Raw genomic sequence first — 17,639 nt, 5'->3', positions numbered from 1 at the left:
CCGAGCCGGAGGTGCGTGTGCTGTCACATGCCAGTCGGTGCGCGCTATTTCCTGTAAAACAAGCGCAATTTTGACATTTTTTTGCGTCGGTTTTATTTCAAAGCGGTTGAAATGGTACAAGTTTTATTTTTTATTTATTTTTTACGTTTCCTCTAGGTTTGTTCCATAAATTTAACTGTAAGTTTTTATATGAAAATGCGTCCATGAAAAATAAGGTTTTAAAGATGTAACATTTTTAAACATATAGAATAAAGGTTACCTGAAAATGAACGAACTATTAAGTTTCAAAATTTGCTGAAAAATCTGGTGCTTAGCCCTTCATTTTAGTTTCACAATGAATTTAAGAATTTTACTCGCTAAATCATCCCCTTAACGGTGAACTTCTGTATCCACGCGAAAGCGACAAAGCAAAAACAAATCCCGGCGCCGTATCCTGACCCCTTTCGGCCCCAACACAGCCCCACAAACCTCACTCCCCCCCCTTGGGTGTTTGCCCCACAACATAGCGTCACCCTTTCGCGACTCCAAGCGCAAAAAACAAATCATTACCGCGGGGGGAAATATTGCGGGGTAGTGGCACGGTCGGGACCCCGGGGCCGCTGGGGCGTGCGGGGACCCCGTTGGGGCAACACGCGGCCCCCGCTTTCATCGGCCCCCGTTTCGCCAATTTGCAAGACAGGTTCGCGCGAACGCCCGATAATGATGTTGTTCATTGTCGGAAAAAAATGGCGTCCAAATTAAACTTAGTTTGAAAGGACGTCGCTCGTAATACACTTTTCCGCCGATTTGCGTTCTTTTTCTGTTTTTAGAGATGTGAAACGTATTCTAATTAAATCCTTTTTTTTGAGGAAAAAGTGATGCTTTGAATTTTCTATTTGTTGACGTTTTGAAATATGAAATAGCCTTAAAGGGCATAAAATGGCCTTCATGTACGCCCGATAATGATGTTGTTTATTGGCGAAAAAAATGGCGTTCAAATTAAACTTATTGTGATGTGTATATGTGGGCAGGGTTTTTTTTGAAATTTGTATGTGAGCAGGTTTTTCTATGTGACTGCTTTTTGTTTGGCCACCGGTGTCTGCCGACTAAAAAACAAAATAACAATCTTTTTTCTAGTACTTCGGTTTGACTACGTCACGCAGTAGACTACGTAACAAATTTAATTGATGTCAATACGCGTTGTAAAGAGTCTTGAAAGGTCGTGTTGTCATCTCTAACTTGATGCGAATCACTAAGGAAGTTTTGATATAAATATGACAAATCCTTATGGTATTTTCGTCGTGCTTAATGAGGTGCGTTTTCACAAAACTTGCTTAGAAACGCCTTTGGTCAAGGATAAGGGCATTTTTTTGTAAGATGAAATGATATTACATGAAAAGTGAAGGGCACACGAGCGATTTACAAATAAGAAAAAAAAATGTATTGTATCTAATTCGTTAACTTACTCGATTTAGACATCTAGGAATACAGTACTTTTAAGAGAAATATTAAGATTGCATGTCAACTGATAGAAGGTTCAATTGAAATTCATTTTGGCTGGCATGCGAAACACATGCTCTTCACGAAGGCTAAACTAAAAACCTAATGGTTATTAACCATGATTATATTTTCTTCAAACAACTATTAACCATGATTATATTTTCTTCAAACAACTTAGTCTGCAAATATCCTCCAAGACTTAGAATTGCCTATGGCTTTCCAAATCTGCTCTACACGCCCTAACATCACCTATACCGTTCGATTTCAGGCCAGCCTTGGCGCAGAGGGTGTATCCCTGGAGTACCGACACATCTGCACCTACCTGTTGTGGTATTGTGTGCAGGGAGACTACACCAAACTATTGCATGAGGTCATCGTTTCCGTGGGACACTTCACTCTCGACAATCAGAGCAACCAGGTATGTGTTATACAGATGTATTTTGCGGAATTAAAACGTAAACAGGGTTAGCACAATTAAAGTATTTGTGGTTTTCCACAATTAAAGCATTCGTTTTATGTTGTCCATGGCATTTATACGGTTTTGCTTTCGAATTTTTCAAATTATATTCAAATCTGACCACTACCGATCATACCACTCGGTATCGGGTATCGGCTCCGGTCCGATATTATCGGACATCCCTAGTAAAGAGCATAAAAAAATGTGCGGCATTTTTGAATCGCTGCATGCCGAAAATCGTTCCTGGTGTTTCACCACACGCGAGTGACACTTATGCAAACTTGCCTCCGTTAGAAAAGCGTTCTACTGGAAAACGCAGACTACAGCGAAAAATAGCAGACGTCGGCAAAGCAGCTGGCATCCATAGCCGCATTTCTTCCCCCCTCCAAAAAAAAGAAAAAAAAGATTAACTCCCAAAAACCCTATATTCAACTAAATACAAGCGGCCAAAATAAACCGCCGTTTTCGAAGGGTCGCTCTTGTGGAAACCATAATAGGACGCTCGCGACAAGAACCTATCAAATTGCGTCGCCGCCGCCCTAATTCGTTACAATTAAGCATCTCGGCTGTCCACTATGTCCACTCGGTCCACTCTGTCCACTCGGTCCGGCCACGATCGAAGGGCACCGGGCAGCTTGACCACAGCTGTATTGATCGCCCCTAAGCCCTCGACCTTAATCCCGCGCGGAATTCGCCGGGGCTTTTTGGTTGGGGTCACTCGTAACTGACCAAGCGTATTGACCTTGTCCGAGGTTTTGAAGTGCCCGTCCCGCTGACAGCGGCGATTTTTTATTTGTTTTGGGGGTTTTATGCGGGTGTTAGGGGTTTGGGGGCTGATGGCCATCGAGATTTGGACAGATGCGGTGACATTGGCGGCTATGGGTGACCGGGCGCGTTTTTTATTATCGTCCCGGGGTGATTAGGGGTCCTTTTTTTGAATGGGTCATTTTGTGCCTGGGGTTGGCGGAGATTTGCCGATTAGCCGCGACCGCGACGAGTAACGATTGACGCCCCATTTCGCGCTTCCGGTTTGCCAAACACTCCCTTTTACCCCCTTTTTACCCCGCCATTTAACCCCTGGGTCATCGTTTCTTAAAATGACGAATATTTCTTTTTTGTGTTAAGTCAAACCCAATGTGTTTGTTTTCCCTTTTTGCTAAACGAATTTATTGCAAACCTGCGATTAAACGAATTAACAAAAGAATATAATTTTTTTGGCAAATTTAGCCCCTTTTCGATTAAAGGTTATTTGTTGGTTTAGTGGCGAACTTTTACTTTACTCGTCATCGAATTTGGCAGTATCTTCAAAAATAAGCAAAATATTACCACGAAGCTGTTTTTGCTTTTGGTATAATTCTTGTTTAATTATTTGCTATTCCAAACAAAATTACAGAAATATTTTTAATTAAATTTCACCCCACTCTATCGCAGTTTCATCCATTACTGGTTAAACTGTTCGGACGAAATATATATTGATGTATTTTTAGACGAGAGCATTTTGCCTTTCAAGGAAGCGTATTTCTTCATCAGAGCAGAAAACAAGATAATCGACGCTCAGGGTGGCGAAAGACCTCAGGGTCGCCATGTCAAACGATAACGTTGAAAATAGAAAATAATCTAATATGTCAGACCGAATTGCTGTTCGTCCGCAACTGAAACTCGTTCGTCAAGATTTGAGAAATTGCTGCCGATTTGAAAAGCGCACCTTTATCCAAATATACACGCGGCGCAATTTGCACCAAACCACACTAAAACCTTCTCGAATTTCGCTCGAAAAGTGAAATTTTGAACCGCTTTTTAACGTTCCTAAACCTATTGCTATTGTCACAAGGTTTAGATCCATAACTGTTTTAGAAAGGCAGACCCAACCTCTACCCCCCATTTTTGCTCGTTTCCTGCCCCAGAGCCCCACGGGGTGGGCATACTAGCTCTTTAATGTCGACAACGGACCCCGTTTAGGGCCCAATTACAGACAGACCGGCCCCCTAGGGACCCCGGTGCATTCCCGGCATAGCCGCGCGCCCGACAGGCGGAACGGGGGCTGATTTCACCCGCACGCGTGACGTAACTCAGGGGGCCAATTTTCGATGTTGGGGGTCGGACGGGCCCCACTCCCCAAGCAACCCCCCCCCCCCCCGTTTTTTTATTACTGTTGGGGTCTCTTGTTTTATTTTTTGCTTCTTTCTATACGTGGCGTAAAAAGTGTAACTATAAGTTCAACTCAATTTTTATTGAACTAACACCTGTAGTTCCACTCACAAATCAATATATAAATTCCACTCTCTTCTCAAACAACTCTTACTAAAAAAACTTATGATTCATTTCGTTAATGTGAAAACCCCAATATTTTTATTCCGTTAACAACCCTAACCCACAAATCACCCACAAATCCGACCCCGTACTCCCAAGAGCCGCAGGGACACGATTGCCGACAGAAGACCCCCGATGGTCACCCCTTGGGTCTGTCTCCGCCCAATCGCTCCGTCCTCACCCCCGTTTCGCACCCCAGAACAGAGAGGACCCCAATCGTTTCATCCGACGCGCGATAACGGGCCGTCATGCTCCGCTGCACACGCGTCATCATCACCGTCGGTCTCGCTCTACCGCCTTTTGTCAACCCAGCTGCCCCACATCGGGGTATTTTGGGTGAATAGCGTCCCCCCTCTCCTGGAAACCCAATTTTGCGTCGGCTCTCGTGTTACCCCCAACCCCAGTTACATGTCACCCCCTTCGCCCCCCGCGTGTCAACACTTGCCCCCGCTATCTTTTCCGCGATCTGGTGCCTTACCCCCATTGTCCCGGTGGTCGCCCCTGATTAACGGCTACAATGTCGGGACCGGCAGTCTTGGACCCCGACTTTAAAATCCCCAACGAGCGGATCCAGTTTCAAAATATTGATTAGTTGAGATCCGTTCCGTTAAATTCTTCGTTTGTCTGCAGCAAGTTCTCGCTGTTTTGTAAAATTACGCCGTAAGTGTGATTAAAAAATCCCCATTGAAATTCAGTGTTTTTGGCTAGGTTTTAATCGGCTTAAGTTTGTAATTTTTAAGCTGTTTTCCTTAAGAAGAATCCAAATTTTATATATCTAAAATCGTTTGCATTGCCTCCCGAGTAACAACGTTACTTAAATCCGCATAAACTTTAATAGTTTGGCACCTGTACAAATTGTAAAAAAATAAACTTTTTTAAATGCAACCTTCAACTGATGACGTTGATAATGCGCAGGCATTGTTTAGTTTGAATGTTGGAACAGTGCAAATTTTTCTATTTTTCATATTGATTAAAATGGTACTGCAGCATTCAATCGCTGTGACATATAGATACAGATTGTTTTTTTATTGGAACGTTTCAAAAATGCAATTTTATAAATTCAATATTTTTGCACGTCAGACTGCACGATTAACTAGGTGTTTATTTTAACGATAAAATAAGGTTTATCGCAAAAATAAATATGGTATTATTTGAAACGCCTTAGAATAACCACGGTCCATTATTGGTAAGTTGTTTTTCCTTAACTTGTTGCATGAACCTAAAAGCAAGCGTCCTAACAAAATGGTGGCCCTTGGCAAGAAAAAAATTCGGGCCATCATCGGCAAACAGCGCGCGTTTTAAGACAGAAGCAGCAATTCGGGCATCAGCAATGCACGATTCCACAAGCGTCGCACTTAACCGCGGCAGATTAAACTTGACCCCGGGTCACTCGCGGGGTCACGCCACTCGTCGCGGGGTCACTCCGGGTCAGAGTTCGTCGCCGCCGAGCGCGCGCGCAGAGAAAGTGCCTGTTTATGCCTCCACCGCCCCCCCAAGCCCCCGTTTTCCGCGGGCTCGGTCCTTGTAACAACATGGGACGCGGAAAGGTGCCGCTTGTCGCCAATTAGCGTCGCCTTGACAGGAATTCCGACCCCCGCTCGGCTCTCACGCAACTCGCTTATGTAGGTGAATGGAAAATATGCGTTCTTTGTGTGTTTGGGCTTCGCCGTTAGACACTGAAGGCGGTCGCGTTTTAATTCGACTTTTTAGGGCATTTTTCGTGGAATCTCCTTTTTGCGTGAGCGGCGGTACAATCCAGATGCGTTATTTTGGTAATAATCGTATGGTTTTGGAAATTCTAAAATAAAATAATTGCGCAAAACAGAATAATATTAAAACCTTTGAATTTGGTGTTACATTGGGGGTATGGTTTTATTAAGTTGAAATATTTTCTCAAATACCTTTAATATTTTTATGGGGCTTCTTCAGTTTGGATTTCATTGCAATCTTATATGAAAAATACATTAATAAACTAAGCACAATTGCAGGCGGCCATATATTTACATATATATTCTACGAAAAATGTACCGATATTTTTCCAACGAGCATTCAACAGCGATCAAGCATGCAAACGCACGCCTCGTCCAACGTTGTTTGTCGCTAGAAACCGCTTCACTTTCTCGGAATTGTTTCAGTAACCGGAACAGCGTTCCGCCGCCTTCCAGTCCATTTATTTTCCCGACCAGAGCCGAGAGCAACTTTTAAAACGCGACACTTGACATTTCCTTTCACATTCTCACCGTAACATCAATATTGTCGTACCCTCGCTTGACGTAATCACATCGACCAGTTGCGCGAGAAAATGGCGTGGCCTTGCATTCTTTCCATCTCGATTTATATAAGGTACTGAACAAGGAACTTGGTTTTGTCTGAAAAAGAAAAACATTTTAGGGCAATTTACAAAAAATAAATTTTTCTAACAAATTGCTAATTAAATCGAGATAAATCTGCTGATTGTATATTAAATTTGTCTTTTAAATTTGCAGATAAAACCTATTTATGTTGTAAGAACAAAACAACAAAGACAGTTTTAGTTTATTGCATGTAGATAACTTTAGCTGTAATTTATACAAGTACCCGAGCTACAAATGAACACAAAATTTGATAGCATGACACTTTTCTTGATATCTTCTTAGTGAGTTGTTTCTAAAACTTCTATGTTTTTGTGTTTTCCGAAAAGTGGTCTCAAAATCGCTTAAAACAGTTTCTCCTACTTGCTAAAATTTTGAATGTGGCTATATGAAAATCTTGTTCGAATTTTAGATGTCTCATTCAATCAAGAAGAAAATGGTGTTTCAGTAAGAATACAACGTAACGTGTCAATGAGGCTTTACGCATGAAACGATGCTGTTTCATATCTTGTTGTTTTCCGCCCGTAATATTGTGACTACAAACGCCTCGTCATCACTGTGTAAAGTCAACACAAGATAATTAAGCCGTTATTTGTCCTTCTTGCCTTTCGCATTTGCGTATTACCGAAGTATTCTAAAATGGTCATTACCCGCCTCGAAGAGGTGCGAATCGGCTGACGTCATAGCAGGACTGACTGACGTCATAAACTCACCCCGAGGTCGCGCTCGCGAGTCGTCGCGGCGGCCCCACAACACTGAGCCAACTGTACCATCCAGGGGGGTCACCGGCACCCGGACCCCACTTGACCCAATGGGGTTGCGGAGAAAGTGTCGTGACGAATGCCTTTTCTATTTTCGGCAATTGCCTTTTGTTTATTGTTCCCTTGCGGTTGAGTTTTTCTGTATCTTTTTCTTGCGTTTGAAGTTATCAGATCTGGTGAAGATTTGATTGACACTCTTCTATTTGGCCAAGACATCGCCTTTGCGGGAGACTAGGGATAAGCGAAGCTATTGTGTCACTTCTTATCGCAACAACTCATCTCGTCAAGGTTTCAAGACTGGTTTGCAAGGTTGAAGTTACCGCAACGATTTTGTAAACCCTCGTCACAGAAAAGAAGCCCTTCTGTTTCAAAACCGAACCAATAGAATGGTGCTTACTGTTGTTTTACATAGATTTCAACACTACTAAGCCTGCACTGCGTGTCATAAGTTTTTTTTGCAATAGGTTGACGATAAATGAATGTCAGTTCGCATCTCCGTAGAGCATTTTTAGTCACCATCTAACAATAAACTGATTGCACGGCTTAATATAGAGCTACGCTCCAGTATATTACAAGGAGGTCGCAAAATCAACTATTTCAAAGAGCCATTTCTTGTGACGAGGCAACGATACTATTGATTTGACTTTTCAATCGCCCGTAATTATTTCGAACCCTGTTCGCAGGACCATACGAATGGGCTTAATATATTGCCCAGCAAAATGCCCAAGTCCGTGAGAAAAATGGAACTAAGTCATCTATTTACACAAGATATTTCTGTAATTTTATCATACATATGCAACCTGTGTATAATATTAATTAATTAATAAGCATTTAGTTGATCGAATCGTTTATGTTCATTTAAAAAGTGGGATAGCATGGGGGTGATATAACTAGTATATTACCCAGCTTAAAAAACGACACACAAATGCCTGAGGAAAGACACGCACAAACTCAACTAATCACTCAAGCCGTATTTTGCAAGGGTTTAAAACAAAGACATGACAGAAGGGCCAACGATACCTCGTTATAGTTAATCATGATTGAAGCGCCAACTATAGGTCGTCAGCCAAATCGGTTGGTTGATTTCTAAACTTGTGGTTGGTTCTGGGCAAGTGCCACCAAAACGCTACCACCAAAACGCTACCCGGAAGCCAAGCAAAAGAGGCGAGAAACAGCCCCATATTAGGTTACCGTCGAACCAGTGCTTCTACAGCGCCGCGAAACATCGCCAAACAGCGCAAGTTAAACCGTCGCCTTCTTGATTGAGTTTGCCAAACAAGCGCGACTGCACCTGTCATTAGCGTTTCCGCGCCCCCTGTTTTCGCCCCAACACCCACCGCCCCCCTGGGACCGCGTTGTTACGTCACACAGGGTCTGCCGTGGCCCGATCGGGTTTGAGCGCGCGGTTTTGCTAATTTGTTGCCAAAATGGGCCTGGCATTTGGCGAGGCGTCGTTCCAGCGCGATCCTTCTGTTTTGGGAGTTTGACGAGAAAACCGCGATTTTTTCGCCTTTTACTTCACACACATACGTACCACTGTTTAGTTTTTTTTGTTTCGGTACTCTGTGGTCTATTTTTTTGGCGGCTCAGTACAACACATGCGTTGTGTAATAGAGCTGTGAGACTTTCTTTCAAAGTTGCCTTCACGTGCTGAAGATTTACTGTGACCATACAGCGTGACTTTGATATTTATACTTTAACCAATCTTATTTAGTAGATTTGAAGGGTATGTTGCTAATTGGTTAACTACCCTCCCCCTTCATTTTGTTCTGTGAGTTTGATGAGTTTTGTCAATTTTATTGTGCCAACTTTTATTTAATTTGCTTGCGGCGTTTTTTGGTCAATGGACTTACTGTATAACCCTTGCGTATTTAAACTTGTCTTATGACGTCAATCTAAATTATTGGTATGTTTTTGACCGCCTGGTGGCAGCAGTGCGCCATACTGTCACGGGCGCATTTTCTACTTTGACCTGATGAAGCACAGTTGTGCGATGACTTGTCGAAAATTCAATACAATTTGTCTTTATATACAGTGCCACCTGATTACCCTAATGTGAATTTCGTTTCTAACTCTCTTGAAAAGTAACGTGCCCAATAACTTACGCCTATTTTCACGCTATGTAATTCGAACACCAAATATTAATAGTACGATTTTTAGGCACGAATAATCCAAAATTGCGCGATTCCATACCCCAGAAATAAAACTTGCGACAAAAAAAAATAATAAAGTAGCAATACGCAAGAAATTAGCATTATAAATGATTGGCCACACACACACAATACTGGACCTTAAACTACCTAAAGTTCTGTTAATGACCAACGTGTGCCTTGCGTGTTACAGCCCACCAATTTAGGGATTAAAACACTCCAGACAACCCCATCCATAAAAACACTTCATGTCGTTAGGACAAAATCTCTAAACCGTGCTCTAAAAGGTTTCGTATTGCGACACGGCGGGAAAATTTGTCCCAAGTTGTGGCAGAAAAAGTGACCGAGCGGGTTCGGATTTCTTTTTACGCTGGCCTTAAATTCAACGACAGATTTTCGATAAAAAACAAAAACTTTGATTAACAAGGCAATTTGTGTCGCCCCGTAGTGATACATGCGCGTATCCGGTTAGCAAATCAATCAACGTAAAACGTCGACGCGCGAATTTCTTTAAGCCGTTTGCGGTCGGTCGCCGCTAATACGAAGCGCGGCTTATTTGTGCGCTAATCTCGCCGAAGCAAATCCCTCGCAACGGACGCACGCGTGATTTTTTGCGCTTTACGCGGATTGGGTTACGCACGGCGTACCCCCGCCCCCCTATTTTACCCACATCTGTCAAGCTGTCGGGCCCAAAGCCCCCCGCCCCACGGCGATCTGCCGTGGATGTTGTTGTTTTTCTAATGCGATATCCGGGTTTATGAGGCGATCTGATGTTTGCTGGGCGTTACCTCGTATTTCCTGAAAACTGCTGGAATGTTTTTTTGTTTAAAATGATGTGCAAAGAGTAATGTCGTTAGGAAATGTCACCTGATAGCAATCTTTGTGATTACGGCGAAATGTTCCGCCGTTGGTGAATCGGCATTTTTACTTCAATTGCATGGAAACGTAATCTTTTTCATGGCTCTACTCGTGTGAATAAACTAAAGATTCGAAAATTGATTTGAACTGTAATTGGGCGACTATAGATTGTAATCGAAATCTCCATTTAATTGTGTGGAAAATCCCAAAGGAACTGGATTTTTTATTAACGAGAGTTTTCCGCGTGGTTTCTTTCGTCGGGCTAGTATCTTAATTTTAAAATTTTGTTTCTTCATCTGGTTTTGGCCATGTTTTGTGTTTATTGCCATACAAACGCAACATTTCTAGCAGATATATTATATATTTTTGTTTTTTTCTGCCTCAGTGTTTTATTTAGTTCTATGTTACCAGTTATAACGTCATTTGGCGACTAATGTTGATTTCGGAAGATGGAAATGCTTTTTGTTTAAAAGAAATCAATTTTTGCAAATTTCTGTTTTTCATAAGAGATCAGAGGATTTCCTGATTTTGCTACAAAAAATGACTAAATGTTATCCTTTGAGAAAAAGGTACACAAAATCAACAAATACATTTTCTCTAGACACCAAGTGGTAAAAACAACTGTTCTCGCCCGATAGCAAACCAATGCAGACATTTTAGCATTGATAAGCGTTCAACAAGAAGTTAGAAAAATGTAAATTATAAATCGAAAGTAACATAGTTTCCTAACGGTTAAGCAAATATGATCGTAAGAACATGTCAAACACTAGTTTTGTACATTTATTTTTTAAGTATTTTTTTACCTTGTTAATGGTGCCATTGGATATTGCATTGTAAACCCGTACTTTACGCCAAAAATATCGGGAAAAATAATCTGAACAAAATCCAAAGTTTCGGACATCCCTAAACGGATATGGCCTCTTATTCTGCCACCGCAAACCAGTCTTATCTCTTATTTCTTCTTGAGCGCGAAACCGCAGCAAAAATGTGGGCGCTTTGATCAAAAACGAATCACGCTTTGCGAATCAAAATTGAAAGTAGCGGAAAAGTCGACTGTTTATCGTCTTCACGGCTTTCTTGCCCAACAAAAGACGCGATCGATTTGAGCAATTAATTATCACCATAGCGCGCAAAAAGATCCGAGGTCCTTTCGCGTGACGCGACCCTTTCGCCGTTGTTTTGAAACCGAAGCCTGCCGTTAGCGTTGAGCTGCTACTTCCAAGTGCCGACTGCTACTTGACTTTCACCGCAGCCAAGTTACCCCGGCTTCCTGAAGATTGCTTGTGTCATGTGCACAGGTGTGCTTCTTCTCTAATGCTGACTTTGCGCGTGTTTTTTTCCCGTTCGCTCGAGAGGCGTTCATGAGTCACGCGCAACCTGCTTTCGTGCGGCGTTAGTTTTTTAGAAAAGAAAGACGCTTTTTAAAAACCTCTTGTTTTGCAAAAGTTTTTCCGTTTTTTTCGAGTTTTTTTCCTATTTTTTTCTTTCTTTTCATTTTTATTTCTTTTCTTTTTGGACACTGTATGTACTTTAATTTTATACGGTGTACTTGCCGTCTTTACCAATTTCATAAATTTTAACACAATACACATTACTCTTCAGCAAATCAAACAACCATCTTGTTAAAATTAAATGCTAAAAAACACCATAGGGATTTTACTTAAGAAACGGTTCATGATCTTTTTGTTTCCGAATTGTATGTTGATTAAAAGTATGAAGGTTTTGGCAGATTTTGTTTCCTTCGTTTAACCAAGTTAATAAAGTTCGACACGACATTTTATATCCGGCCCGCCCTGGTCAGACCTTACGGTTGTTCGACCTCATATGGTCAGGCCTGACGCTTATCCCACCTTGGATGAAAAAGTTTGGTGACCTCTGCTTTAACCCCACAAAAATCTTGCAACGCATACCCAGTATATGCCTACCAGGTATATACAGAGTTATTAGGCCTATTATAGGGTCATACATTGTTTCCATTGGGGGAACAGAATGCAGAATATTTTGTTGTAGGGTTCAACAATACTGACAAAGTCTAATAATCACTTCTCCACAATATTACCCACATTAGAAACAAAACACGATCCCGTCCTAATACCCAATCCCTTCTTCCTCCTGCAGAACATCGTCGTGTCCGGAGCACAACCGACCGTCCTCCAGCAACTCTGTCTCCTCCCCTTCTCCTACTTCAGCAACCCACTGCGCACGCGCATCCTCCACCCGACCCTGATCGCCTGTTGCCATGGCAACCCCTCCAACCTTGCCATCATGGAGGAGGAGGCAAGCTCATCCCATCTCGTGTCCTACATCAAGGTGAGGAGCGAGGAATAAGTTTGTATGGATTAATTTTCCACTAAATAAGAATAACGAGTTATTCGAAAACGTTCATAATGATACCTAAACAAATAAAACTCGAAGTTAAAAAGATGGGTAAAACCAGGATCAGACATTTCGCCTATACTGGCATCAATGTTTAATCCTGGTTTTACTTGTTTTTTAAAGTTTGAGTTTTATTTGTTTATATACGCGTCGTCGGAACAGTGATCGACACGTAAAAACGTGCTGCCAATGGTTTTGGATTCCATGAAGATACGCCCTTTTGTATAATGATACCTACTTCTGTTTGGGCTTTGCTTTTTACGTCTTACTACACCCTCAAAGCATAATGCTCCGAAGTTGTTCAACTTAATTCTAATGTAAGTTGATTTTGGCTTGTTTGTGCAACTTGAACTGAACCTAGTCTAAAAAATATAAATTTTGGTCGCGACTTGTTGACCAAGATTTTAGGGTCTCAATAGGAAGTCGTCACGGATTTTAGGTTTCCTCAACAAAAAGCTTTGGTATTCGTTAATTAAAACAACCAACAACTGGAAAAGTTTAATATGTTGAAAATACTGATCGTCACTGGAACAGGTTTAGCAAGTATACAAAATTATGAGAAAGTTTAGTTTGAATTCGGCTTAGTTAATTTCCATTTTAAATCAAGGTATTTTAAACGTGAAGTTTTTTTTGACAGTTAACATAGCAAGACTTTTTTTTATTTTTTTTGGTACTTTGCTAAAGTCTTAACCTCGACTTGTTCCGAAATGACTTGCACGTAACATCTAAAGTGTGTGTTTCACGATGTCTTCATTACCGACAAACAATTTTATTAGACACAAAAATAAGGGTAAAAACATATCAAACATGATAATTTTTATTCAAATGAATAGAACAATTTATATTAACTTTGATAAAACTGCGTTGAGTTCTCTGGCAATGTAGCACAATTATTCCAAAGAGATGTAATACAAGGAGTATAGAATATTAAAAGTATGTTTTTTGCAAGGCGACCTGTTGTCCTTGGTTGACTTGCAGCAAAAAGACCCAAAAAGCTGTTGAGTTTTTTTTTATACCGCCGTTAAATACAACTGTAAAAAAGGTGTCTAATTAACCAGTTGAAACGAGGCAAACTGATGGTTCATCTTACAGTTTTTATGTTGTTGTCCAACTTTGTCGTTTGTGCTGCTGGATTTTTCAGCGGACTGTTGTTGCGAATTGTTTTGTTTACCACTTCAGCTGTTTTTCCAGCCCGTGGAAGAGTTTGAATAGTTAAATTTTCGACTAAATGCCACCTAAACTAAATGCTAAACTAGCAGGCGAACGGTTCATTTGCAATTCGTAGCTCCTTCGTGTTTTTTTCTCTCTTATTGGCTGCACACTGCGTTGTATGCTTAAGAAGGCGACTGGCTAATCTACCATATAGAAGTTATGCGGAAATGGGCGCATTAGGTGACACGCGAGCACTTCATTATCGGCATTTCTGTCGAGTTTTGTTGATTGGCGCTGAATGTAGAGCGCTAGAGTGTACGGATCAATTGAAACGCCCCGCCCCGTTTTTTTTCTTTACGTCAAGTTTCAGGAACAAATTTGCAAGTTAATTTTTAAAGCGACACTCTTGAACCCCTAGCTGCTTAGCAGAATAGGTAGAAAATAGAAACAATTTATGTCGTGATTGAAATACAACTTATATTGTGATTGTCAATTGACCCTCCTTGCTTTTTTGTGCACGACCTATTTCAGGAATATTCACTTTTCCAAATGCGTGCATATTGCTGCATAAACCTACAAACCGTTTATTTTGATAGGGCGTAGTGCTATTTTTACAATGTTGAAACACAGATGAACAGTTCTTATCAATTACCTAGCTCAATTTTTTCTTCCCCAGGCTTGAGGAATATTTGTTGTGTTTATTCTCCCGTTAAATTTGAGGGATATTTATTGTGTTTTTTGTCGTTAAATTTGAGGTATATTAATTTGTGTTTTTCTCTAGTTAAGTTTAAGTCTTCAAAATACGGTTTAAAACACAAACCTATAATCTGCAAAAAAAACATTTTCCTCGTTTTTTCCTACGGTAAATTTGAGAAATATTTTTTTAAGAGTCTTGTAAATCCAGCCAACACACTACTAAACCAACATAATCTTTTTGTTACACAGGTTAGATGTTTGGCATTTTACGATGTAATAAAGCAAGCATAATTAAACCCAACCTATGTCACTTAATACCCACACGGTTCCCGTTAGCACATTGACAGCCCGCTCTTCCAAAACGCAAGTATATTGTACGGATCGATTAAATCGTCTCGCACCCTTTTTTTACCTTCAAATTTCAGAAATACTTCGAGGGGTTGCGCCTGGCTTCCTCCTCTACCCCCTAACACCCCTTAGTTGGCGTGGGACACAGAAATGTATCGTTTTCGTCGTCGCGTGCTTAAGCCTAGGGGCTCAACCGTCGCCTTGTTGTAGTCGCGCTTTCACTGAAGCGCTTAGGCGACAGCCCCCGCCGCTAATACGCGCAAAAACAACACGCCCGCTATTCCGCCCCCGCTCCGTCAGCGCGCCCCTTGACCCAGGCCCCATCCCTCAGCACCCACATTCACCCAGACTGGTTTTAAACTATGCCGAAGGCATTACCCATATATGTTCAGTATGCGCTGTCGCTAAAGTAGCGACTCTTGTCCCACTTTAGCTGGTGTATACCCTCTTAAGGTACGCTTAACCCTACTTACCCCAAAAAGTGACGCCATAATCCATATGCTCGTATATGCGCAGTTGATAAAGTTATATCTCTGTACAAACTAGGCCAATTTTTGTGCCGCTTAAGTTGGTGCTCCCCCTCCAAAGTCCCCTAAACCCTATACTTACCCAAAAAGTGACGCCAATACCCTTATCCTTTTATATACGTAATTAATAAAAGTTATCTCTGTACAAACTGGGCCGACTATTTTTTAGGCAGTTCACCCACTCTATTGCCCCCTAACCCCAGCCTCGCGACCACACGTGGGGGTATCGCGTGTGTGACAATCGCCGTGGCCCCCTGGGGTGTCGGGTGTCCCCTAAGCCCCCGAGCAACGCAGTCGCGGTTTTGCCGCCCGACCCCAAACCCTGGGACCCCAATTCGCGTTGGGGAGAAAAATCACAACCCGCCCCCGAAAAACGGGGTCTGCCACGATTTCGTGCAAGCCCCAACCTTGTGGGTGGTGGGTGGTCTCTTGCGCCTGTTTCTCCCGCACGCGGACCCCAGCCCCAGTTTTGGGGGCTCGTTCCGGGGTAGGGGTGACCTTGACTTGTGCTATTTAGCGCCGCAAGAAATGCCGTGCATCGCAGGACGTCAATGTCACTTGGAACGTGGGAAAGTGTGCTGGGCGAAATTGAAGGAATTGCAGATTTCCTTTTTTGGTAGGGTTCTTCATGCTTGCGACCAGCCCTGGACTAATAGGCTTTTTTGCGTTTTTTAAATAAATTATAAATAAAAATATAACTTGTTTCAGATTCCACAATTTGGATTAGAAATTGGTTTACCCGATTTAAACCAAGCGTCTAGAATTGCACTCAATCAAAACCTAGAATCCAATCCTATGGGATCCATGCTTATCCTTGGGTTGTGGGCTCGAATCCTGTCCAGGCGAAAGCTTCGTGGCTTCGTTAATTCCGCTCAATTTATTGACCGTAAAGTGTTAGGTTGAGGGTTCGAATCCCGCACACTTCATGTTTTGTTGGCTTTGCTTTTATTTAAAATCCCTATTGTCTCCAACAATGTGAAAAAAGGTTTTGGCACCTGCGTTAGAACTGGTACCCGGTGTGCCCTAAAGAACAACTTTAAAAAATAAACTGGAATCACTTGCATTTCAAAAAAGCTTAACGATTTTGTCAACCGTGTTTAGTGGTTTGTTTTTCTTATGTCAAATTCCACCAAATAATTACCGTTTCAAGTTTCCCAATTACTTTTGCCGTTATTCGTGGCCGAGCAAGGGTGGGTATTGCAGATTACGTGGTCGCCTTACCGGTCGGACATTGTCCGCACGTGAAATTTTCGATGCTGTACGACCGGGAGAAATCTGTTGCGCTTGCGAAATTGCATTTTGTGTTGTTTTAACCTTCCACAATAGGCCGTGTATCCTTGTCTAGATCCCCTGATACGAACGTGTAGGTCGTATTAAACGCAAATTGCTGAAGATTGTGTGTAGCGTACAAGGCCTGTCACGCGGATAAGTTAAACACTCGTGTGGAAAACGGATTTTTTTTATGTAGGGTTGCCCTGAAATGTTTTAATTAAATTGCGTTTGTAATATGTTATTGGATAAAGTACACTTGATATGTAAACTTCTCTTTCTCGTTTCTCACCAGCTTGTCACATCAGTGTTATTTACATACAGATTTTTTAAAAAGAATCAAGATTTATGATATATATATATTTCAGGTGCTATTTTTAACCCGGACCTCGAAAACATTTTTCAATTTTTAGATGCCTACTGTCGGAAGTAATTGCCCATTCCTGCCTTTAAAATATGTTACGCCATCATTTTTACGCGCAAACAATTGTAGTGGTGGTCACTATAGCGATTTTCCTGCCTACCACGCAATATAATGTAAATCTAATTGTTCCAAAACGACTTCCAATATTGTTTCACAAGGACGCGACGCCCTAACAATAAATAACCCCCCGTTTAAAGGCCCCACCGTCTCCCCTGCTATTCTCCCAAGCCCCCTGGTTTCACCCTCCGCCCGCCACCCATCCCGCTTTTGTTTGGGGTCCCCGAAGTTAACCCCGCTCCTTTGTCGCGTCACGGGTGGCGGGGGCCGCATGGGGTCCCGAAACCGCCCCAAGCGCGCCCCGCGGGGTCCCAATTCACGCGCCGTGTACGTGACTGATTGCCCGTCAGCCGCTTTTGTTACCTACCCGGCTTCAAAGCCTGTTTATTTGTGTGCTTGTGTGTCGTGTACTTGGCCTTGAACG

At 42.0% G+C, this 17,639-nt stretch overlaps 1 protein-coding gene across 1 annotated transcript in view; it reads left to right on the top strand.

Annotated features, from left to right (window-relative positions):
- Nucleotides 1-17,639, top strand: part of LOC146167031 (S phase cyclin A-associated protein in the endoplasmic reticulum-like) — a 61,382-nt gene that overhangs the window by 30,504 nt on the left and 13,239 nt on the right. The window contains exons 31-32 of the mRNA XM_083385263.1: nucleotides 1,748-1,897; nucleotides 12,485-12,676. Of these exons, the coding sequence (XP_083241389.1) occupies nucleotides 1,748-1,897; nucleotides 12,485-12,676 (342 nt within the window). The remainder of the gene's footprint in view (nucleotides 1-1,747; nucleotides 1,898-12,484; nucleotides 12,677-17,639) is intronic.

The sequence above is a fragment of the Ascidiella aspersa genome, chromosome 1, assembly GCF_963924565.1.
Source record: "Ascidiella aspersa chromosome 1, kaAscAspe10.2, whole genome shotgun sequence".
NCBI lineage: Eukaryota > Metazoa > Chordata > Ascidiacea > Phlebobranchia > Ascidiidae > Ascidiella > Ascidiella aspersa.
Note: the sequence above shows the minus strand (reverse complement) of the source record. Positions and strands in the feature narration are given on the sequence as shown.